The 26136-nt window shown below is 41.0% G+C and overlaps 1 protein-coding gene across 4 annotated transcripts in view; it reads left to right on the forward strand.

Moving 5' to 3' along the window:
* The window catches only part of arhgef28a (Rho guanine nucleotide exchange factor (GEF) 28a), a 60146-nt gene extending 38136 nt beyond the window's left edge, over window positions 1-22010 (forward strand). For all 4 annotated transcript variants that reach the window (XM_049559965.1, XM_049559967.1, XM_049559966.1 and 1 more), the window contains 13 exons: window positions 68-318; window positions 412-537; window positions 1390-1507; window positions 1636-1890; window positions 2017-2093; window positions 2216-2394; window positions 2555-2646; window positions 2769-2954; window positions 4456-4679; window positions 5398-5445; window positions 6152-6670; window positions 8959-9244; window positions 15316-22010. In XM_049559965.1, coding sequence (XP_049415922.1) covers window positions 68-318; window positions 412-537; window positions 1390-1507; window positions 1636-1890; window positions 2017-2093; window positions 2216-2394; window positions 2555-2646; window positions 2769-2954; window positions 4456-4679; window positions 5398-5445; window positions 6152-6670; window positions 8959-9244; window positions 15316-15491 — 2537 coding nt within the window. In that variant the 3' untranslated portion in view covers window positions 15492-22010. The remainder of the gene's footprint in view (window positions 1-67; window positions 319-411; window positions 538-1389; window positions 1508-1635; window positions 1891-2016; window positions 2094-2215; window positions 2395-2554; window positions 2647-2768; window positions 2955-4455; window positions 4680-5397; window positions 5446-6151; window positions 6671-8958; window positions 9245-15315) is intronic.
* The last annotated feature ends 4126 nt before the right edge of the window (window positions 22011-26136 follow it).

The following is a 26136-nucleotide window of genomic DNA, read 5'->3' on the forward strand; positions in this document are numbered from 1 at the left end:
TTTCTGGCACAATATAATACATGTTTTTATGTGACAAACACATTGAATGTCTACATGTGAACCACAGAGCTGATGCAGACCGAGCTTCACCACCTACAGACGCTGCACATCATGGCCGAGGTTTTCCGGCGAGGCATGAAGGAGGAAGTGCAGTTAGATACAGACGCGGTGGAGCGGGTCTTCCCCTGTCTGGACCAGCTGCTGGTCTTTCACCACGCCTTCTTTGCTGCCATGAAGGAGCGGCGACTCAGCTCAGCTCAACCCAAGGGACACAGGAACTACCTCATCCAGCGAATAGGAGACATCTTGCTCCAACAGGTAGCTGGTCTTCTGGAGCTACGTTTTCTTTTTGGTGTAATAGATGGAAACTGTTGAAGGTTTGAATCACTGGGTTTGTTTATTTCTCTGCAGTTTTCAGATGAGAACAGCGAGAAAATGAAGCAGGTGTATGGAGACTTCTGCAGTCGGCACAACGAAGCAGTCAGCTTTTTCAAAGACCTCCAGCAGCATAACAAGAGATTCCAGAACTTTATTAAGGTACTTAAAGTGATAGTTCACCCCAAAATCAAAAATACATATTTTTCCTTTACCTGTAGAGCTATTTATTGATCTAGATCCTTGGAGTGTTGGAGATATCGGCCATACAGAGGTACAGTTAGTGTTAAAGTGAATAAGCCAGCTTGAGCAGGTGGGTTTTGAGATGGGATGTGTAGGATGCTATGCTGTCGGATTGTCGGATGTGTGGTGATAGGGAGTTTCAGAGCCTGTGGGCAGTGCAGCTGAAAGCCCTGGCACCCATGGTGCTGAGGTGTGAGGTGGGTATGGTCAGGAGAACAGCAGAGAAGCCAGAAAATAGTACCTGCATCACACTGCTCACAACATGGTTTAATTAACAGCACTTTAAGAGGAAAAATATGTATTTTTGATTTTGGGGTGAACTATCCCTTTAACCATCCCAGAATATATGTAACTTATGTTCAAATAATTTCAGAATGAAAGCACCACTACTACTCTGCTCAGGGAGATGTAGTAAAACTCTTGATGTTGTTGTTGTAAGCTACTGCCATTACCGTCTATCCCGCATCTCTCTCTGTCTCATTGTGTCATACGGTTTACTGTAAATTTATCACATTGATCTGTTCTGTACAACATCTATTGCTCGTCTGTCCGTCCTGGAAGAGGGATCCCTCCTCAGTTGCTCTTCCTGAGGTTTCTACCGGTTTTTTTTCCCCGTTAAAGGGGGTTTTTTGGGGGAGTTTTTCCTTATCCGCTGTGAGGGTCCAAAGGACAGAGGGATGTCGTATGCTGTAAAGCCCTGTGAGGCAAATTGTGATTTGTGATATTGGGCTTTATAAATAAAATTAATTGATTGATTGATTTTTTTTTAAGCAACAAGGTAATAATTCTTTGGTGAGACGGAGAGAGATCCCAGAGTGCATCTTGCTGGTTACGCAACGGATAACAAAGTACCCAGTGCTGCTGGAGAGGATCCTAAAATACACTCAAGGTCAGTCATCTACTGCCCTCTGCTGGCTACATCATCGTATGGTCAGCTACAGCACAATATACAGTGCATCAGTGAAGGTAAAACAAGATATCTCAATCATTGTGTATTCCTCCTTGCTGATCCTTTAGAGGAAACAGAGGAGCATGCCGACCTTTCCAAAGCACTGGCTCAGATTCGAGAGGTGATAGCAGCCGTGGACCTGAGCGTCAGTGAGTACGAGCGGCATCAGAGGTTACAGGAAGTGTGGAGCCGCATGGAGAACCGCAGCTCAGCCAAGCTGAAGAACGGCCATACCTTCCGCAAGCAGGACATGATGGGGCCAGGACAGACGCTCAAACACCAGGGCGTGCTTCTGTGGAAGACCGCCACTGGTCGGCTTAAAGGTGAGACTGATGTTTGTTGTTGGATTAATCCTAATTGTGCATCCTTTTTACATGCATATAGTATGTACATAATGTAAATTAATGATTCAGCTTGTGACATGTTTTTTCTGCTTATCACTTTCATAGATGTCCTGGCACTCCTTCTCACAGACACACTCATCTTCCTGCAAGAAAAAGACCAGAAGTATACGTTTGCCACTGTGGTACGCACACATTAATCACTTTGATCTCAGAGAGACAAATACCCAGCTGTTATTTTATCTTGGGCCATTATCACATCGTGTTCATGAAACAATATTCCTTCCCAACTTTTAATGTGCATCAGGATCAGAAGCCTCCAGTCATCGCACTGCAGAAGTTAATAGTGCGAGAAGTAGCAAACGAAGAGAGAGGGATGTTTTTGATTAGCGCATCAGCCGCCGGGCCAGAAATGTACGAGGTCCATACATCATCTAAAGAGGAAAGAAACACCTGGATGAGGCTCATTAGAGAGGCTGTAGAGAGGTGTGTAGAAGCCTGTTTTACGTGTGTGTGTGTGTGTGTCTGTGTGTGTGTGTGTGTGTGTGTGTGTGTGTGTAAACTGAGAAGGATATTGAGAGCTACATATTCAGATTTCCCCATTTGTAAAAAAGTCTAACCCTCAGTTGTTGTTTTCTCTGCTTAGCTGTCCAGAGGAAGAGGAAGAATACACCAGTGAATCTGAAGAGGAGAAGCGAGCTGCTGAGGCTCGTATCCAGAAGATCCACAAGTTACAAGGTATATGAAACCAGTGGCATCATTTGTTTGTTATTTTTGGCTTCGCAGTCTTGCACATTATTTACCCCCGAGTAAAAGTTTTACAATACTTCACCCATGAACCCCGTGACCTTGTGTATCAGAGAGTCTGATGAGCCAGGACCAGCGGATCTGCTCCAGCCTGGAGGAGAAGCTGCAGGTCTACGCAGAGCTCTCCGCTCTGAGTGGGAGGACGGACGCCTCGTTGGTTGAACCCCGACTGCTCATCCAGCCGCACTCTGAGGAGCTGCCCCAGGCTGCCGTGTTGCTGGCTGCAGCTTTGAAAGAGGGTGACATATTTTTACATGTACTGTACCCCTGCAGGAACAAACACAGAAATACAGTGCAGCTTTGTTTGTGTTTTGGTTTTTGACAACACAGAACAAAAGCAAGAAAAATATTAAATACACTTTACTTTAACCTCCGTTTTTCATCTACAGACAATATATAAACATATAATACATGCTTTACCTGTAGAGTAATTGTAGGCAGATATGAGAACATTTTAAGTGTTTATTAATGCACAGAACTTGTCAAAAATTATACCTTCTATTACAGTATGAAGACATATTTAATATTATTGTAACTATGTTTTACTATATTGCTATTTATTATCTGTTTATACATTGTTAACTGATGATGTCCACAGGAGGAATAATAGTTGTGGACAAACACATGCATACAGCACAACTACATTATAATGTGTTATAAACCATTTATTAAATGTTTATGTGCTGCTTATAAATGCTAAATAGGGGGGTACTAAGTGCCTAATCAATAAGTAGGTAAAACCAAACATTTTTCTATTTCATAAAGAAATGCAGACTTTTTTGGCAACATTATACTACAGAAACAGGAACAAGGAAATTACACATGTAACAGGAAACATCTTATAGGCATGTGTATGTGTTCACAGTAGATTCTTTCACCAGTTTTTTTTATGCATTGTTTGAGTAATTATGAGATGAAAGTCAGTTTCTCAATACGGTTTATTTAATTGACAATTGAAGTCCAGTCGTTTTTGGTCTGAGGGTGTTTTAAAGAGGTATTTATGGAAGTCTATTTCTGTCAGTGTGATTTTAAAAAAAAAAGTCATTACACTTTGAAACTTTCTCAAAATATTTATTGATATCTCAAAACAATGAGTTAGTATCTCAAAACCTAATGAGAAACTTAAAATAATGACTTACTTATCTCAAAATATTGACTTAATATCTCAAAATAATAAAAATACTAAGTCAGTATCTTGAGAAAGTTTCTTAGAATTTTGAGATAAGTAAGTAATTATTTTGAAAGATATTACTATGTCATTATTTTTAGATACTAAGTCATTATTTTAAGATGTTATTAGAATCTTTTTTGTGATAAGTAAATCATTTTGAAAATGTGTTTAGATATTAACTATTTTGAGAAAGATTCTCATTAAAATGACTTCCAGGACCTTTTTTTATTATTATACTGGCAGAAATGGGATTCCATAGTATATAATCCTGTGATATACATTTATCCCAGATTTTGCTCAGGTAGAATGTGACAAAAAGGAGTCAATTTATATTTCAAATATTTTCATTATCTCTTCAGCAGTCTCTTGACAACATAAAATATTAAAGGGACAAGACCAGAAAATATAGTCATCCATTTTTATTACTAAACTGTCTCTAGTTTGTTTTGTCCCTGAGACCCCCTTGAGCCACAAAACATTGTGTCATGTTCATCCAACATAATTCTCAGTCTCATATTTTAATTGACTGAGCAGCTCATTTAGTATCACACTTGTTTTTGTTTTTCCAGTTGAACACCTGAAAACCACGCTGTCATCCAAGGCCTGTTCTCCACCGAGTCACAGCCCAGACTCTGACACAGACTCTGTGTTTCCTGTCAGCCCTGCTACACTTGTAGAGCCCCCCTCTGACTCTGAGGCCTCACCTGAAAACCCAGAAGCCAGTGAGGGAAGTTGGACTGAGGTCCTCCCGAGTCTCTTGCAAAAAACAGACGTGAATGACATCGACTTCAAGGTACAGCACAGTTTGTGTTATATAAAATGTATCGAGCGCCCAGTGATTCTTGTATGACCTCATGATATAAATAAAGATTGTGAATTTAATAGGTGTTTTTCAGTTAAATATTGATGCAGCAATATGATGTAATGTGTTTCCCATTACTGTGCTTGTGATGGTGGAGGCATGGTGGTACTGCGGAGGTATTATGGGTCATTATAGCCTCTTACAGCCTGCATCTGAACCTCACCACTTTCCATTTCTTCACAGATGTGTGGCTCAAAATTGCCAGTTGTTTTAATAATTCAGTACAGTCTATTAGAATTACATTTCAGTCTTAATGTGATGAATCATTGATAAGCTCATAATAAAGGAAGAAGTCCATTTAGTTCCCAAAGGTATTGCGCTATTAAAAATGGATATGGAGACTTATTCCAATTACCGTGCCACAGTTATGCTATCGTTTGCAGCTTTTTGTGACCTGTGAGGTAAATGACTCTGATAAAAGGGAATAATTTCATTATAGACTGCCCTGTGTTAATTCAAACCTGAACTGTGTGGTTGCAACCTCAGGGGGGCGCAAATGTTGCACGAATGTATTTATGTGTTACGCTATCCATTGGCTTGTATAACTCTGTATTTAGCAGAAAAATGTGGCATTTAAAATCCTCAAATTCATGCATGAGAAACACAGCATGTTAATCTTCATGTTGTGTGTGGTTTTGTCCTTTGATAGGTCGCTCAAAGTGTCCAAAGCCTGACTCAGTTACTCTACAGTCTGCAGGTGAGTGCATTTCTCAGTGTGCAACCGCCAGCTACTTTTTCTCCTGCACACAGCCCTCATCGATATTATTATCCAATCAGCAACTTAGTATCTCCTCTGTTCACACTGAGAACATCTACATGCTAGTGTTATACTCGGCCAAGATAAAAGCTTTAAAATGCCTGCACACTCCAGCTTCAGGAAATAGAGAACTAACACTGCGCTGAGCTGTTTGAAGCCAAAGGGAGCGATCTACAGGAGTGAGAATCCTACTGATTGTTTTTCTGCTGAAAGACATACTAGTCTTTTGTTTCCCTACACACACACACACACACACACACACACACTGCTGTTTGGTATAAAATGTAAATTTGTGCAGAGAGAGCATGTGTGTATTTGCATGAGGGGATGTGTGTGCATACTCTTGCCCATCTGCGTGAGCTTGAGGTTTTGATTTCAATGCTATTTTCATATTCAAAGTTCCTGTGTATCCTGTCTTGCATATGAACCTGCAAACCACAGCTCTACCAGTGGCGGTGGGATCATTTCACCATGTTCAGAGATTCTGTTGCCTGAGCACATAAAAAGTCAGGGCACCCAGTAGAGCCCGATCATCATGTCCATCACATTTTGCCATTCAAATCACCTCAACAATCACCTGTTGTGAAGATGCACATTTGGTTAAAGTGGTGGTTGGGCCATCTCTGTGTCTTTCCATGTGTGCCAGGCCGCCGTGACCATCCAGGACACCTGCTGTGAGGTCCAGAGGCTCCTCCTGCAGGAGACTGGGCGCCCTTCCCCTCGCACCCAACGTCCGCACCTTCCAAGCATCCGGGGCAACACCCTTCAGGAACAGGAGAAGCAGCGTAACCTGGAGAAGCGGAAGGAGGAGGTTGCGGCGGCTCAGCGGCTCCAGGAGCAACTGCGCCAAGAGAGGGAGCGCTGGGAGAGAGAGTGCCAAGCCAGGGAGAGCCAGCAGGGGGAGCAGGAGAGTAGGCTGGAGGAGAGGGAGAGGCAGTGCCACCTGGAGATGGAGAGGCTGAGGCACGAGAGGGAAGAGCTGGATGAGCAGCTGGAGGAGTACCAGCAGAGCCTGGAGCGGCTCAGAGAGGGCCAGAGGAGTGTGGAGAGGGAGCGTGAGCGTCTGGAGAACCAGCAAAAGATGCTCCAGACCTGGAGACACAGCCGGCAGAGGAGTCTGCCCACTGTGATTCCTCACATGGTCATCCCTCTAGATGGGCAGCAGGTAGGGGGGGCCAACACACAACTGACAACTGTTTCTTCAGTCTATGGATTTTAAAATAACCTCTGATGTTTAATCTGAGGCATTTATTGAGGGCTCAGTTCTGCTCCCGACCAAAGCTCTTGACCCTGACACAAGTGTGAGGTAGATATGCAGTGTTTATGGAGTATTTCTTGGCTGAAGTCATTAATGAGAAGCTTTTCTCAGACAGCTATCAGCCTGAGTTACGCTGGTTCACTCATTTACGCACAGCAGCTCAATCCCCTCTTGATATACGACCTGCGATAATGAGAGCAATTTCAGCATCATTTGTCTTAGTGCTCTGGCAGCTCCACTCACCAATAAACATCTTAATGATTGATGATAATTAAACCGCTGCAAATAAAAGCTCCGACAAAATAATTAAAACCAGAGGCACGCAGCCCGAGAAACCAATCAATCGTGTCCGAAAGGACTTAAATTATCGACACTTTGTTTGAAAAGCACTACAGTGAAATGTCCCCCGCAGCTGGAAGGCATGGAGGATAAAGGGTGCACTGTTCTCCGTGCCCTTTAAGACTCAATGTACCTCACACAGACAAGCAGCAGTGGTGAAACTAATATAGCACATACATCTATGCAAGCCTCTGCTGCTTGGTGCTGCTCAGTTCAGCAGGTGTGACTGTTGAAAAGGAGCACTCGAATGGACAGACAAATGAGCAGACTCGTGTTACAATATTCCCTCGCTCCCTCATTAATTTACACGCCACCGTGGGCTTTTTACAGGCTGGATGCGATGAGGCTCTCCTGGCTTTTTGCGGACTTATTTATTTCCATTCATCTATTTTTGTCAGTGTGGAGGCTGCATTAACAGCAATGGTCTGACAAAGGCGTGCGGAGGCAGTGGAGGTCCTAATGTTCCCCTGCTAATGTTTTAGCCAGAGGCAGCAGTTCACAGGGTCAGAGACAGATCGAATGACTCTCGCACACACATACACAGAGGCACACACGCACACCCACTCTCAGGTCGTTTCTAATTAGCTGTGCTGCCTGCGCTCCACAGAGGAAAGAAGGCCATGTTGATGTGAAGATAGGACAAGAGAGAGGGGGGCGTTAGGAGAGGACAGGGGGAGGGAGCTGCAGCAGTGACACTTTTTAACCGTACATTAAAGGGTCAGTTCACCCAAATGACTCAACATTTTTTTTACTTAAAGGTTAGTGTATAAGATTTAAGAGGATATTTTGGCAGAAATGGAATATGTTTTCTTTAGTGTATAATCACCCGAAACTAAGAATCGTTGTGTTTTTGTTATCTCAGAATGAGTCGTCTACATTTAAGTAGACAGCTGGTGCTTGTCCATAAAGTCTGCTATGTTGCACCCCCATGTTTCTACAGTAGCCCAGAACTGACAAAACAAACACTGACTCCATTCGCGTTTATGTACCGGCCACAGTGATTAGCAGCCCCTCTGCGACAAGTTTTTAACGTGAAACTGCTTCACTCAGTGTTTTAACTGGTTTAAATCACGGGGACCATTTGTTTTGGAGAGGAAGAGACCTCTTGCAGATAATTTGGCTTATGATTAAAAGCTCCTTACGTCTGGATCTTAGATTATCAGAGAAAAAAAGTGAGCACACATCAGCAGGTGCTGGGCTAGCATCCCATGTTCAAAGAGCCGAAGAGCGTCGGTGAAACAGTTTTTATTGTAAAAGTGCTTTAATCAGTGTTTTTACTGGTTTAAGTCACCTGGTCAGTTCATTTTGAAGAGGAGGAGACCTCTGTGGATAATTTGGCTCCCAGTCAAAACCACCTGAACAATGAACACGAAAGGAATTCTAAGCAGGAAGAGTTTCAGCTGGTTGCAATCTGCAGTCCTCATCACTAGATTATACACACTGTTCCTTTAACTCTAGTTGTCCATTCACTTCTATTGTATTGGTTTGGAGGCTGAAATCTCACAGAGCAACATGTCAAAACCTGGACAAATAAAACCAGAAGTTTCTATATATATTTTATCTATCTATTATACTAGATACCACTAGAGGTAAATAAGAAAATAGATTTGGGGTCTTTTTAAGTACAGTCTTAGACAAAACTGATCTAAAACCCTACTAAAAGAGCACTTTCATAAATTTTGCACGGTAATTTGAATTTTCTGATCCATCATGTAAATGCAATCATTCATCAATGTCCATTCTTGCTTTAGAAGTTGTCATCTGGTCTTCATCTTAATCTGCTCACAGTGGTCTTTATGTCTGTCTCAGCTCTGTAGCTGAACATGACCATGACCTTTGCTCTCTCCCTCCTCCAGGACTCGACATCTAGTCAGTCCAGAGAGCACGCCGGCAATGGCTCTGTGTTTGTAAACGAGGCTGCGTTCGCCAGCACCAGCGTCAACAACCGCCACGTCCACCACAAAAGAAATGACCCCAGCGCGCACAATTGTCTGAACACCCTGCTGGCAAGATCCAACAGCAGACAGCCCCCCATCGCTAAGACTCCTCACGGTCCACACTCAGACTCCCAGGGGTGGATGATGGGGGCAGAGTACCTCTACAGCCCTGCAGGAAGGCTTGAGCTGCAGCATACACCTAATGGTAAGAAGTTAATGTTTTATCATCTGTGATAGAGGGGGAGTTTAAAACAACACAAATCGAATGGCGACGAGGGGCGCATTGGACCTATATTTTATTTTTTTTTGTTGTCGCCTGGCACTGTTATACATGCTGTGTGGGATGATTTTATCTGTGTGTTGGCCTGTCTGGTGTGTGGACTCAGGCTCTATCTAACAATTATTCTCATTATCACTTTTGCTAATTATTTTCTTGCTAAGTTGCTCTGTTACAATTTGTTGAAGCCCAAGGTGACATCCTTAGATACCTAGTTTTTTGCAAGGCAGTTCCACCAATACAGTCTCCCAAACTTTTCAGCTTTTGACTCCTTAAATACAGCAGCGTCCCCCTGCACACACAGATGTAACGTTAAGCTTTGACCTCTGAATTTTTATCTGATGTGAATACATTTTTTAGGCACCAAGAGATGAAACTATAAGATATTTCACACAAGAGCAAAGATTGAAAGTAAGAATTTAAATCCGTGTAGCAGAAGTTTGCTATTGCAGTAAGTATTTTGGGAACCCCTTAAATTTAAAGGGGCAGTTCATCCCAAGATTCAAAAATATATATTTCTCCTCTTACCTGTAGTGCTATTAATCACTCTATATTGTTTTGGTGTGAGTTGCCAAGTGTTGCAGATATTAGCCGTAGAGATGTTCCAATATAATGGAACTACATGGCACTCAGAGTGCCAAAAATACCTTTGAAACAATCAACAGCAATCTCTTTGTGCAGATATAGTTTGGTATAAAGAAAATAGTTCCTACATGAAACTGCTCACAACAAGGTCTGTGGATTATCTTGAGTAACCGAGTCATGATTTCTAGAAAAAGACATTGCTGTTGAGTTTTTCAAGTGTATTTTGGCGCGTTGAGCACCACAAGCTGAGTGCCATCTAGTTCCATTATATTGGAAAGAAGGCAGACATCTACACAACCAATATTTCCAACACTTGAAAACTCATACCAAAGCAATCTAGATTCATAAATAACATTACAGGTAAGAGGAAAAACATGTATTTTTGACTTTGGTTTGAACTGTCCCTGAAACCTGTGAGCCATTTAAGCAGTCTCCACCCTGGGTTTGGAAACACTGAAATAAATACAAAAATGCAAATCATCACATAAGAGGTTGGAACTAGAAAAAAATACTTAAACGATAATCAGGATTATTAATTATTAATCAGTTGTTTAACTAATTGTTGTAGTTCTAGTGACACAATCACTTTTAGAGCAACAAAAAACTAAATGAGCAGATTAGATTTTTGAGCATGTAACTATAATAATTTCCATATTAATGAGGAAAAACTGATTTTTTTTTCTCCAAGCTTTTTTTTTTGCACTCAGGTACCATCTGTGAATGGACATAATGTAGTGTGGAAAAATGCACTAATGAATGCATCAAGTATCTCAATTACTAATTTTCATTAGTGGTTATGTTTAATATCCTGTATCATAGTGCTAATGGTGTGACATTACACAGCTGAAGTGCCTCTCGTATTGGACAGCAGTGAACGGTTATCACAGTGTCTCTGCTGCTTAGCTTAAATGAGAAATCTGCTTCCTGTGAGAATGTAAACAATCCCTGTGCCTGCACTGGTTTCACCCATGTACGTGAGAGCGTACTGTATACACACACACACACACACACACACACACACACACACACACACACACACACACACACTCTGCTCTCAAGGCTCTATCCCTGGTGAGGCCTTGTCTGTCCTTCCTCTCAGTTAATCAGTGTCTCCTGACAAAGAAACCACCCCCACCTTTCCACCACTACCACCTCCACCTGCACCAGCAGTGAGCCGGGGGCCCCTGCCTGCCAAAGGAAAAGAAAAATCAATGGTTCCTCTATCCATCGACTGGCAGGGCAGACAACAGCATGTGAATCACAGTTCACAGGCGATGGCGGACTGATTGGGACATCGATCTAAAAAAATCTTTACAAAACTCATTACAGCATGACTTGTCATCGCATCAGGAGAAGCGGGGAGGTGCGAGGTGGGGAGTGAGAAATGCAGACACGTATTAATCTGGTTTTCACTCGCGAGGTGTCAGCTACATTCTCACGCTTGCCCGTCCCCATTCCTAATCCATTCAGCTCATTCTAATATTCGCAGCGGGCGGGGAGAAAATTACAGGTTACACGTGTCTTGTCCCTCAGCCATGTAAAAAATGGGGTCAGCGTTAAGTGCAGCTGATGCAGAGTTTCTGGTATTGTTTACCAGCCGCAGCAGGCAGCACAGTCACGTCCTCATTGATCAGCTTATTAACCTTTCCTCGTTATTGAGCGCACACAAGCCCTGGTGAAACCTGAGTCACTTGTTAACAAGCCTGGGGTGTATACTTGGCTGCAGTCCGCAACGCAGGGTGCATTCCACCTACCCACAATGCATTCCTCAGTGGATCCCATGAGGGCCTGCCATGAAATACTCATAGACTCTGAATAATATTGCCCAATCATCATATAATTCCCCATTAGATTTATATCTCTGTAAGGAGTCATTTTCGTATTTTTATGCGCTGTCTCAGATTTGAATACCTCCTCATAGTGGATCACATGCTGCCTGGTCTGTGGAGGAACCTGGTATCTCTTCATCAAGTGAAAAGAAAAGGAATCTCTTTTAAATGCAAATTACCCATTGTGTCATCAGTCACATAGAAACATGATCTCACTTCTCATCCTCACCTGAGCATTTCTTCTCATGCACACACACACAAATACACACCCTTTCTCACTCAGTGGATTTCCATAATTTGTTCCCACACAATGTAATCTCGGGGAACCAGTTGGATGGAATGACGCCTCATCTGATGAGTTGAGTCAGGTTTTTGTTGCTCACCTTTTCATACAAAAGATGAGAGCATCATGACTTGGACAAAGATGAAAAGAGAGATGAAACTGGTCCTCTTTACAGTAAGTAGATTAATTCACACCTTGTATCATATGCAGCATAGTGCACAAACCTGATTGGTGACTTTCTAACCAAGTATCGGGCTGCACAGTAATGGTTAAATAAATGATACTAATGATTCTTAAGCTTAATATTGAGATCACAACTAGGATATAAAATAAAATAGTCCCACCAGAGCAGAAACTTCTCTTTGTCTTGACTAATAGACAATAAACAGAGTAAAAACAATAAAAATGAAATAAATAATGAGCAATACACACACACCCCACCCCCACAGACGCTGTTCACTGACAGTGCAAGCATGGAGGGTGAAAAAAGTGTTAGCTTGGAAGATCTGAGCTTGGAGGTGAAGATTAAATCTTTATTTAACAAGGTGAATCAAACGTTCTGTAGCACATGGTCTAAAGTGTGTGGTCTAAATGCATTTAGGGCGTGTCCAAATCCACTTTTGCTAGTGAAATAGTGTGTAAGCTGGTCGCAAAGTAAAGCGCAAAAGGCAAAGAAGATGTATTTAGTTAATTATTAATCATAAGTGTGTTTTGGGTGTAACATATAAATTCAACTAATCAGAGTGTCATCTCCCATTCCTTGTAAAATTCAGGTGGACCTGCACATGGCACACTGCTATTGCCATGGCAGATTCAGCAAATTGGAGAAGCAAGCGATTTTATAATAATACAGTCAGAGCAATAATGTCACTGCAGCAAATATCATGGGACATTCAAGCATCAAAACTAAGAACTGTAGTTATAAACATGACAGAGGAAACACAACTAAACTTTAAGCTTCTGAAATAATCAATGCAGAATGTTAATGTGCACATTGTCTCTCTTAATGGAGGTTGGAAAGCAGCTCTGTGGCTCTGCTCTGCTCGCTGCTACGTTCACATTTTAGAGAATGTAATTAATATTTTCTATATTTATAATTTATAATTTCACCCACCCGCATCCTCTTTGTAGGCCCGTCTTTCTATCTGTATAATGTGCTCTTTAAAAAGCAGGAAAATACTGCAGCATTCTGACTTTAGACTCGTTTTGTTGTTGGTTAATGGAGCAGTCACTTTCTGCTTCCTCAGAATAGCAATACGCCAACAATGCACCTGATCACACCTCATTTTAAGACCTACACACCCTTGGGTGCACAGATGTGTGCAAGTGCATTTTCCACTTAGGCATCATGAGCACTGGCCATAAAAATGACAACTGCATCATTCTGAAACTAGCAATAGCAGTTGCACTGCGCTGTGCGCCGCTTTGCACCCAGTGTGAGATAGGGTCCCTTGTGTTCTGCAGGTTAAAATTACTATTTCTTTAAAAGGAGTTTGGTGGCCGTGGACAAGAGCAGCAGAAAAAAAAAATTCCAGCCTCCTAAAAAAAGGAACACCTAAAAAAAATTAGATCAGTTAACCCGAACACTATATTTAGATTATTTTTACGCTTCAATTTGTCATCATCCACCCCTTTGTGGTGGGGAACTGAAGCTGATATATCACCCTCTTCAAAGCCACAAGACTCCATTGACAGAAATATTAATTTCACCTTACAGGGCACAGGAGTTGGTGGTCTACCCGCTGCCTTGATTGTTTAGTTTGTTTGTGTTATTGTGTGACTTGGGAATCGAACTAACATGTGTCCAGAGCAATATATGGGATCATACTGTATGTAGCAACATCATCATGCAGAAACCTGTGTCAGGTCACATGGGGGAAAAGGTTTTCGAAGGGCTTGGGGGAAAAAAGCAGTTTGATGCTAAAAAGATACATTCTTCAAACAAAAATTTGGAAAGCTACAAAATTATATAAAAACATTAAAAAAATTGAGCTGCCCTTCAGTGAATTAAAGGATGTGGATATGTTAGTGCTGTTTGTAAATTATATTGGCACAAAGAATCCACAGCCCTAACCCTTGTTTATCTTTTTATTTACCAGATTTGTTCTATAGCATTGTCCACAAAGCTTTAACCCAGATTTAGAGTGGTGGTGTTTTCCTGTATACAGCAGTATTTTACATAGCATCTAATTATGTTGGCAAACCACAATTTTGCATGTTGTTCTAACGACCCTTGCCAACTGTTCTGTTTGCCACAGTTGGGTTACCATACTGGGCTGAGATTTTCTCCAAATGCTCTGCTGCTCTTGACAAATTCATTTATTTTTTTCTGTTGCTTTCTTTAAATAGCAGGCATTTGCTGTCTGTGTTGTCACATATTAATAATGCTAAAATGGTATCACTTCATGGATAAAGATTGAGTGTTTTTATCATCTGGCTGCACACTGATGTCTCATCTATCAGGGGCCAGGCCTATATGGTGGCTAACAGAGCTACTCTAACAGACTCTTATATAATTAATCAAACAGACACTTTCCTACAGGGACACAATGAGGCAATTTATAGTTCACGCCATCTGTTACCATGACAGCACACCTGCCCTAATGCTAGACAGCACCCACCATGCACACAAATGTAAGAGAACACACATTCTCAACTAGATGTCACCCGCAAAAACACATTCTCTTTCAGATCACCTTTAATTGAATAATAATGCGATTGATCCTTGAAGGGAGCAGCCCTGAAGCTGGGGATGCAATATGTTGCTCAAAAACACTTCAGCAGGCCACATGTCTGCCGACTCAAGGGTTTAAATCCTTGTTATCCGGTTTAAGGCTGCTCTCGCTAACATATTTGCTCATCCTTCCTCGTTTCCGGCCCCCATTTCCTCATCTCTTCTTGTTAACCATCAAGAGTGAGGAGGCGGGTGTCATCGAATCCCGACCATGACGATGGATTATGTTGACGAAGATAATGATAAAAGTGACACCTCTGAGTAGAAGGGGGGATGATGGATAGCTTGAAAGTCTTTTTGTTTTCATTCCCTGTGCCATGCACCGGTGCAGCAAGGAGCAGCAGTCTGAGCTGCAGCAGCTGTGGTTGATCTATGTGCATTTAGTGATTAGATGAGTGGGCTGAACAATTAGACTGAGCTCATTAAACAAGTGGCTACATGTCCCATCCTGGTGATTATGTATCAGTGGTTAGTGAATGATTGATTTGACCAGAGTATTATCAGTATCAGTAACTGCATTTCTTCTACACAGAGTGTGATAGTAGTGTTTTTTCTTGTGCTCACTCAGATCTCAACAGTCACAGCTATATCGGGGAGACTTGGTCGTCAACAGCAAGCGGAGCTGACCCGTATCCAGCGCTCCCGCATCCTGGTGACCCTCAGTTGGACCTCAGTGCACTTGTTTCCTTGGAGACTGACAGCGGCGGGGAGGAGGGCAGCGAGGAAACCATTGTGTATCTCTGAATATTGATACATTTCAGACTGAACAGCCAACCCAGCACTTGGAAAAGGATAAAGACATTCATGAAGCATCAGGATCGGCTCTAGGGTGGCTTCAGAAAAACATTTCTCTCATGCTTTTTTTTCTTATTTGAAAGATTATTTTTGTGGTCTTTTTCAAAGTTACTGGACACACAGAGAGAGAAACAGATAAATAAGGTTGTTTCAATCTCACATGTGTCATGCACCTTAGCTCGGGGCACCACTGGGTGTTCAATGTCTCTTTATTTTCAGTTTTTTTGTGTGTATGTCTTTATTGACTGGGTCCCTGCAGCTACACTTTTTCCCCCCTTCTCTGCCTCTTACTATCCCTCCCTCACTGCCTTGCTTTCTCAGGTCTTTCTCACATCTTGTCCCTCAAGCACCATATTTATTAAATTTACCACAAAAGAGGAGAAAAAGCGTATACCCAATATAAGCAAAACATCAGGCTGCATCTCTCTAGCGGGTGATTGTCTTGCCATGGAGCTAAATGTCCCTCTTCCATTTATCAGACAGGCTTTGTTTATGTTCAAGTCGTGCATAACGTGAGGCACAGAACATTAGGATTGAGAGATGAGGTGCGACAACGTCAGTCCCACGTTTTCCAGACCCACGCTGCCTGTATCATTTATTTCGTTTTATCTGAAGCATGTTTTTCTTGTTTAGAGAAATAACCGTAGGTGTGGTTTTAAGAGAGATGTTGCAGCTGTGCTAATATGTCAGTTTTATCAGAGTGTAGACATTCAGCCGCAAAAGCCAGAGAAAGCAAGTTTTAAACCGTTCTTGTAAAAGTGAAAGATTTTTTTGTGGTGCAGGAGGATGGACAGAAGGAAAACATGTTGGGTCAAACCATTTTAAGCACTGATGTTATTATTGTACAACAGTTCTCATCACAATATCTGACGACATTTGTCACTTTTAGCCACACTAGTAGCATGGCTCTAGGGACAGTAATGCTGCTCAGTCAATCCACCACTTTGGTCCATAGCCATGAAATTTTGTGCAGACATTCATGGTCCCCAGATGACAAATGATTTTAGTGATTCCATTAATTTTCCTATAGTGCCAGGATATTTTTAACATTTGTGGGTTTTAATGAAATGTTTCACCACCTACTGGATGGATTGTCATGACGTCTGGTCAGTCATGTCTCCCTCAGGATAAATTATAATACTTTAGTGATCTGAAAACTTCCATTTAGCGCCATCTTTAGGACAAACTTTTAACTTGTTCAATAAGTTGGTTCATTGTCAAATACCAAAAAAAAAGATAATATTCCCATTAGGTCTGTAAGGTATCAAGGTAGGAACAAAGTACTACAGAAATTTCTCCAGTCAAACGATACCTGCATCCGATCAGCAAACATTCTGTTGCTGCCATCTCCGTAGCCGCTCTCATGCCCAGCAAACATTCAGTTTAACATCTGACCCTATTAGCACATGCTAACACAGCAGCAGTGGCTTACAACCAACAGGGAGCCGTTAAACTGTCCCAACAAACACAAACTGACATTTAAACGGCTCAACACTGTTGTTAAATTGGTTAATGTCATGAGGTAACATTAGCCATGTGATGCTAACAGTTAGCCCTGTCACTGTAGATGTTTAGCTGGTGACTGACATGGCAGCTACAACCAGCAAGCTTTAACAGTCTGTGGTGTGGGGAGTTGGCAGTTCAGCGTGCCCAGATGCCAAAAAAAACATTCAAAAGTATGGCCGTACTACACATTATGGAAATTAAATGAAGTACTCTATTGTTAACAGTATCACTTTGGGGGGTACTGGTATTGGCAATGGTCACAAAATGTTTTAAACAATACCTAATCCTATTTCCCATCAGCCTCAGCTCTACTTTGTGTTAAGTGCTAATGAGCAAGTGTCAGCATGCTAAAACCCTAAAGTAACATGGTGATCATGGTAAATCATACCTGCTACACATTAGCATGATAGCATTGCAATTGCATGTTAGCATACTGACTTTAGCATTTAGCTCAAAGCACCACTGTGCCTTAGTCTGCCTCACACCTGAACCCTTAGTGTGTTGTTATTTTTTATTTCATTTATGTCATTACTTTATAAAAACCCCATCTTTACTTTATACAGGCTGTAAAGAATGGAAGATGTTGGCCTAAAGTTATCACTGCAAGCACCCAGAACAATAAGTTGCCTTATTGATACTGTCATGCCGAACGCTAAACTATTACACTTGAATATTCATGTAGTATATTTACATATTATCTCTCATGGGCATTTTTATGTGTAAAGAGCTCCCTGTGCCAATGCTTTAGGTGTCTCTTGATGTTTTTGTTTTACAGACGCTATAAAAATTGAATTGCTTTGATTACTGTTGTAGTTTCTCAATGGGACAATAAGGCAGAGGCAGTATTTTGATGTGATTTTAGCACCATGTATATATGTTTGTGCTTTTATTTATTTATTGCAGTACAAAGGAGTTTTACAGCGCTTTGTGAAGGGTTGTGTTGTATATAGAAGTGTACCTGTGTGAACAGATGTGTTTGTTCGTTCGTTCGTGTTGTGTGCTCAGACATGGCCGTATTGATAAAACAACTTCTATTGAACTTGAAACAATGCTTTGTTGTTCTTTAGGCTATGAGATGGGGCTCGGCAAAGGTGTCAGTACAATAACAGCAAACTGGTTGAAACACAAACTCAGTGCTCAGCTTGGGTACAAGCATCATTTCAGTTTTATGGCCCTGGTTTGAATGTGAGGCGTCTCCAACAGTGTCAGCAGATGTATTCAGTTGCCAGCAGTGGCAGGTGGCAGGCCAGGTGCATGAATGTCAATGATTTCCTGTTTGACTGTACCTCTGAATTGCAATCACAAAAACCACATCAGTATCGGATGAACGCGATATTGTTTTGCTGCGGCAAACAGCCTCGTCAAGAAACTTCTGGGTCATTAAATTCTTTGAACAGACTTTTAAAGGTAGAAAGATCCCCACCAATCACAGCCTGTCTCTGAAGTAAAGGCTAAAAATAAAAACAGAGATGCCTCAATTGGAGCTTCCTGGCTTTCCCTGACAGCAGTAATGTATTTCATATGCTCCACCTGTGTCTCTTCCTCTTTCCCTTTTAGACAGAAGAGCAGATGCCTGAGATCAACAGGGTCCCTGCTGTACCCCCAGTATGCGCCTTATTATTTCACAGAGGTGCTGCATACAAACGCCCACTCCATTCCTTGTCAGCCTCAATCTTCAATCCTTTTTCTGGCTTATTAAATGTGGCTTTATGAAATGTCATTTGCAGGAAAATCCAGTGTAATTCATGCTTTAATTACCATGTATGATTTTAATAATTAAACTCAAACTTAATAGAGCTTATTCTTATTTAATCAGCCCCTCCTAACTTCAGTCTAATGAATGAGTCTACAGCGAGTGATGAGATCAGAGGTGGATAAGCCCTTCTAATGAACTAGTACATGCAGATGTCATTTGTATAGTATGCATCTTTTGCATATCTTTCTCTTTGATTTAAATCTTCCTGTGAATCATCCACAGGCCACCAAAATGTTGCTCCAACTGTTTCTGATAACTTTGAATAACTACTGTTTATTATCGGGATTTATATTTGACTTTATATTTCTTGAAGATTATAACATTAATATTGATAACTCCAAATGCAGTAGTATTTGAAGCAGCTTAACATGAATCTATTCAAATACTTTTTACAGGACAGAGACCATGTTGTGTAGTGTGTATATCAGTTAACAAAATATGGAGTCCCCCAGGGGTCTGTTTTGGAGCATCTTCAGTTCATTGCACTCCTCAACTAAATCGCCAGAAAACAGGTAGCTTATATGTTTCTGCAAACCATGAATATGTTACATTTGCATGTTATTATGTAGCAGATACACTGAAATGTTATATTTCAACAATGCTGTGGCAAATGTGTGGTTAGGTTTAGACACAAAAATAACTTGATTATGATTGGGAAAAGATCATGTTTTGGTTTTAAATACCCAGTTTAGGGCCACAAGCCCTGCTAGAGAAGCAGCACCAAATTTGGGGGCTAAAAAGCTGCAGTCACAGGTAAAAAAAAAAAAAAAAAAGTAGGTTTGGGAGCTGAAAAGCTGCTGGAAAAAACAGCCACAGGTTCTGAAAAAACACGTTTGGTGCCTCAAAAGCTGTTGGAAACAAAGCAATGACTCACTTAATCACAACCTGTTGGTGTTTGTTGGTCTTAAACCGTGGTCTGAAGCTTGGTAGGAACCTTGCTTAGGTGACACACCATTCACTATCCCCTCAGAAAAGTACAATGCCAACATTTTCTTCTTGTTCTCCTTTTTTACCTCAAATTATGTAAAACACTGAGTCTGTGACATACTACTGCAATGATTTACCAGGTCTTTATGGTAATCTGACATCTCCAGCTCATTGAGATTGCTGCTGATATATTACTTACCAAGTAACAGGGCTCTCACACCCACAGTCTGTTTAATTTGATTATGTGAAATATGTAAACAAACATTGTGGATCTTCTAGGATGCTATTCATACTTTCTTGGTTGTTTGCACATGAGTTTTTCTCCTGCTTTGTATCTTGAAGTATTGATTTTAAAATGCTCAAGGCCCAAAATACCTCTCTGATCTGCTTCGGTTTTACTAACCCCCCAGGCCTCTCAGGTCATCTGGGACTGCTTTGCTTCCAAGGGTTAAAACAAAATATAGTAAAGCAGTTGTTAGTTTCTCTGCACCACAAATCTGGAACAAACCTCTGGGAGATCTGAGGTCTGCTTTAAATCTAACCTCTTCTAAGGCAGTGTTTTTCTTTTTACCGCTAAGTTTGTGGCTGTTTTTGCTCTGTAACCACACTATAACTTTAATTCCTTTAGCTAATATTCTATTTATATTTTATACATACCTAATTTAATTAAGTCTTAAAGCGACAGTTCATCCCAAAATAAATAATTCATATTTTTCCTCTTACCTGTAGTGCTTTATATCAATCTAGATTGTCCCCTGGATTCTCTGTAGAGATGTCTGCATTCTCTCCAATGTAATGCAACTGGGAAGCACTCAGCTTTTTTTGTGTGTGTGCTTTGAGCACCACATGCCAAGTGTCAGCTAGTTTTAGAGAACTATTTGAGAAAAGACAGACATCTCTACAGCCATACCTTCAACACTCAGTGACTCACACCAAAACAATCTAAACTGATAAACAGCGCCACAGGTAAGGGCTCATTCATACTCCCTCCATGTACAAAAAGAGATATGTCTGTTTCAAATGTTGTAAACATCAGTGCCCTCATATTTTCATGTGTCCTTTATGATGGCATAGATACAGTCAATACCTGGTATTAAAGGCCAAAGTCAAAAGTTCGCACAACAACAAATGTGGTGATGGTGGAGGAGGTTGTAATGTTGTACCTTTTCACAGAGACAGCGTTGTAGATGATGGTGGTCTATGAGGCCATTAAATACATCATGACATGTGAACAGATAATTATTTTCACTATATTACTGATTTATTGCAGCATTTTTTAAATGTCTTCATCGTCTCCCATGTTCATATCTTGCTTGAACTACACTGCACTGCCCCTGTGATTTCAGATGGTACTGCTCTGTTTTTTCCGTATTCGCTTTCAGAAAGCGTGCAAAAATACAAATGAGAGGACTGCAGAATGCTAACAGAAGGCTCCATCTGTGTCCGTAACGTAACATTGAGCATCAATGAGCCCTATAGGGAAATACTGTAAGTACTTTTGAATTAGGAGCGAACTGTCTCTTTAATCAATTTTATTTGGCTTTTCATTGTCTTTTTTTTTTTTTTAAGTTTAAACATTAAAACAACAACAACAGTTTAAGCATTAGCATTCCTTATATAAGCACTTTTTGTTGCCTCAACACTGAAGAGCATGCAAAGATGTGGTCAGACCTGTGTTGGATCCTCTTTGTACTTCTGGTAGCCCTTCAGGGATCCATTATGCTCATCATCTTTGCTGTTAAAGTTATGATTACACTCTCCTCCATTATCTTTTTCTGAGTCTCTACCTTATCAGTTTTGACACACTGTGTATGCCTCAGTGAGCTGGCGCTTTTAGCATTATTTTATGGACCCTATAGCCAAACCTGTGGAAGGCACCAAACAGCTGGTTGCGGAGGGAATGTTTGTGTTTGTGTGCGACAAAGAGAGATAGCAGAGAGGTGTGGAAAGAGACGGGAGGAGCACATTTTACTGTAACACAAGCTTTTTGTATGCATGTCATGGAGATGTGTCTCTGTATATACGCTCTGTTTTGTGTTTGACAGGTTTTATTGCCCATACAGGCGCTGCTGTGATGTCACTGCCAATCAACCATCTGGGTATTTCCACTTCAGCTGACAGTCTCTGATATCATACCCCGATAACATTACAAAGGCTTTTCATTTTCTGATAACTCCACAAAGTTACAATCTCCCTCTCCCCCCAGTCTGTCAACAGTGGAGCCAAAAGTATAAATATCCTTAAGTGAATTCTTCTTTCAGTAACTCACACACTCCCCACATTACTACTGAAATAATGTTAAATACTTAATAGCTCTTTAGTGTTTCACTCCCTCAGCTTTAGTCTGTGTGAATTCAATAATCACAAGTAGTTCCTTCCTCATTATACATTAAAAAAACAGTACTGTACAGTATGTGGCCTCTGTCTGTCTCCCCTAGTTGTTTTTTAATGACCCCTGTGGAGGGTAACCAATAACGCCAAAGGAAAACCGATAAAGGGGAAATATATTATTGCTGAGTCATCTGCCAGGGTGAAACACACGTTGCTAAAGCTTTTCCCAAGGGGAAATGTAATGATTTCTGTAGGCGCACAGAATAAACCTGCCCGGCCCAAATATAAATAACAGCCATTAAAGCTTATCCCAGAGAGGAATGCTTTTATGAGAAACCTGAACAATATACAGCGTATATACGGGTTATTAGATTTCTCTTGGGGTAAAATATAGTGACAGGCTAGACTCAATATATATACAGACTGCTCACAACCGCAGTAGGAGGAGAAAACCTTCGACTGCTCTAATGACTTACTGTAAATTTGTTTGGCTTTCAGTACTCTGTCAGGTTTTCTTCTTTTCTTCTTTTTTTTGTGGAACTTAATATTTCAGTGCACATTTAACAATCCTTATAACATGTCAGTGCAGCTGTCGTGGCAAAGAATGCAGGGTTGCTTTTGAAGTGACATTTTAAGTGACACATCCCCTGATCTTTACTTTTGACCCTGGATTTAATTGGGCTCACTCATCACGTCCCCTTTCAAGTCACGGCCATCTCCCGCAGCGTGTCAGAGCCAAGTGCAATGCTGTTTATCCCCAAATAAATGCTAATTACAGCACTTACACCTCAGACAGCTTCAGCATCTCAGCCACGGGTCTGAGCCTCAAAGCAATGAATGGTATGCAGGTCAGATACGGCAGTGTTTTATAACATCATTGAAGGCTACAGTGGCAAAGCTTACACCATTTCTACACATCCTTCATTAAGCCTGGGAGAACAAACCTGTAATTTATTTACTGATGAGTTAGTTCAATCCATTTTTGCATTTCCAGTTGGCCCTAAGATTTTATTATGAGCTGGATCCTTCAATGAAATGCCAACAAACTTTGGCTGGATTTCCCTGTTGTCTGAACATAAAGAGGCAGATAAATGTATGACAGTCTGAAGAGACTAAAAAAAAGATAGTCATCCACAAATGAGCCACAAAAAAAGATTCAAATTAGAGTTTGTTTACCTTGCAACGGTTAACTTGCAAGCCATCCGTGTTTGTTTCCTTTCAGACATTTCCATAATACATAAAGCCAAGCTGGATATATCACAGCTTTAGGAAAAACACATCCATCAGCCAGTCAGAGTTACGACTTGGATGTTGGTTTTATAAGCTGGAAAACGGCAAATTTGTTCCTTCCGTATGACGTGAGCGCAGCATTAATAGGCTTGCCAACATTGTTATTATGGGATTGCTTTGCAAATTTCTAGTAGCCTTGATAAGTCTCCCAGGACATAAAAGTTAACTATCACTGTTACTTTTTTTTTTCCACATTTTACCAGGACCTCTACGGAACTCCAAGTAAACAGCTTCATACATATATATCATATATTCATCATCTGAGCTGAAGGGTGATGGCAATGAATATCTCAAACATTATCAGAAATACTGACAAAGCACTTATCTGCCACATCTGAGGTACATCTGATTCTGCTTTCCTAGACTGAGGTTTGGAGGCGATGGAGTTCTAAGAAGATGATATAATACTACAGAGACAGACAAAACACAAATACACATACAGTGTTTTCCCTCACTGTAAAACATGATCACAAAAAAACATTTCTGACATTTTCTCATGCTAAAGAAATATTTAATATCAAACCTAAAGCATTAGGTTAGTAACACTGGGGTTGTTGGTTGTCATAGCCCCGTTATGATACTGTACAGCCCTATTTTATTAAAACCAACCAGCTTAGGCGCCAGAAGAAAATGTTGGCATGTTTTTGCAAACCACAAATATGTTACATTTATAAATTTCATACATATTATATCAATGTTTCTACAGTGATATAGTGTATGAGCTGACGTTGTCATCAGGATGGGGTGACACCTGGGTGAGACGCCTGCCAAACTGCGGACCGCTGCATTCCACAGTTTAAGACCAATAAACAACAAAACCAACTGTTTGTGGTGAGTCATTGTTGTGTTATCAGTGACTTTTTAGCTACCAAATGTGTGTTTTTCGAGCAACCTGTTGCTGTTTTTCTTTTCAGGATAGTGCCATGGAAACAGTTTACTTGGTACAGAGACATCATTGTGTTTCCAGTTGGAATAGTGCCACAAAAAGCAATTGTTTTTTACCAAGACACTGCTGCATTTCCTGCCAGGATAGTGCCACAAAAACATGTTTTTAAGCAAGACATTGCTGCATATATTGTCAGAAAAGTGCCACAAAACGTGGTTGTCTTTTACAGAGACATTACTGTGATTCTTACTGGGATAGAGTCACAAGAAGTTAGAAGGCAGGATATTCTCACGAAAAGCTTTTTTTTTTCTTTTTTTTTCTCGGGATATGCTTTTGAGCATATTCACTTTATCTTATATTATCTCCATCTTTTTAGAGAAAAGGAATATGACATGCAGCTAAGGGCAGCAGGTCAGAATCTAACCTGTGCTGCTGCAAAGGACTCAGCCCATATGGAGTGCGCACTCTACCGGGTAAACTAGAGGTTGCACCAATGCAGCTGTGTTTTTTTTTTAACAAAGATGGCATTGCATCTCCAACTGGGCCAAAAGTGGGGGTTTTTTTCAAGCCTAAACATGATCTTTTCCTAACCAAAACAAGTGTTTTTGTGCCTAAACCAAACCACAGATTTGTTGAAATGTAAAGTTTCAACATATCCACTATGTAATAGCAGATACTTAGCCAATTTTCCTTGGTGAGTGATTTGAACCACACTGAACTCCAAGTAAACAACTACACACACATGAATTCATCATCTAACCCTGAATGATAATGGTAATAATTAAGAGACATTGACAGAAATACTGACAAGGCACAATATCTGCCACATCTGAATCTACTTTCCCAAACTGAGGTTGGAGGCGTCGCTACAGATGAAGTTGGAAGAAGATGATAAGACACAGAGGAAGGAGATAAAACATATATATATTGTGAAACCCAACCACCAGCAAAACATTTCGCCTATAGGTGAAGAAATATTTCATATTGATGTTATTGGATGTGTCAAAAAGCAGTCAGAATTGATAATCCATGGACTTCTAATAGCCTCCAAACACCTCACACTGCCAGAGGGTGAGCACAAATCAACACAAAAATGATCCATATCCATCCAATCAACACTGCATATATGCTGCATCTATCCTTCTCTCCCTCCTCTCTTCTACGCTTGTTTATATCTATTTGCATTAAGCTTGCCAACTACGATCAGGCAACATACAGTACGCTTTTTTGAAATGTGGATGATTTAAATTAAGGGGAAAAATTAGTTTGAAGATAGTATATGAACACATGCAGCATCTGTCACACCACCTGTTAGAGGTACTGCTGCCATGAACAGTGGATCATTTTTCACGACGTGTGTCCACCGCCCACTGTCCTGTCAGCACTGCTCCATTCTTCCTGTCATCAGTGTCATCAGTTGTTCCTGTGATGATGTTGGCACAACAGCATCACAGGAGCATGTGTATGTGTGTTAGCTTGTATGTGAAGGAGAAAAATGTGTTTAATCATGTGTGTGTGGTTTGGACATGAAAGCATGGTAACATTAGAGCATCAGCTGTCTGCAGCTCACAGGGCTTTTAAAAAAATTCACAAAGGAAGACAGACAGCAAAACAAAACAAAAAAAAAAGTTTTTTTGAGAGTGTCCTGAGAGTGCGGCCATTTTTAAATGCCTCCTTTAATTGCCGGCTTAGTGCTTTTGCACTGGGAGGGAAGGGAGTGGTTCTCCAGGCCTTCAGAGGCTCGTACCTGTCAGCACTTGAGGGGTGTGTGACGTGCATCTGATGCTGTTCGTGAGAGCCTCGGGATGAGCAGTTCACTGTGATCCTGCACCGTGACGGCTTGGTAATCCTCAACAATAGGCTTGCTCATTAGCTCAACCCACCCACCTGCTTCTCAA

Source organism: Epinephelus fuscoguttatus, linkage group LG18, assembly GCF_011397635.1.
Source record: "Epinephelus fuscoguttatus linkage group LG18, E.fuscoguttatus.final_Chr_v1".
NCBI classification, from domain to species: Eukaryota; Metazoa; Chordata; class Actinopteri; order Perciformes; family Serranidae; genus Epinephelus; species Epinephelus fuscoguttatus.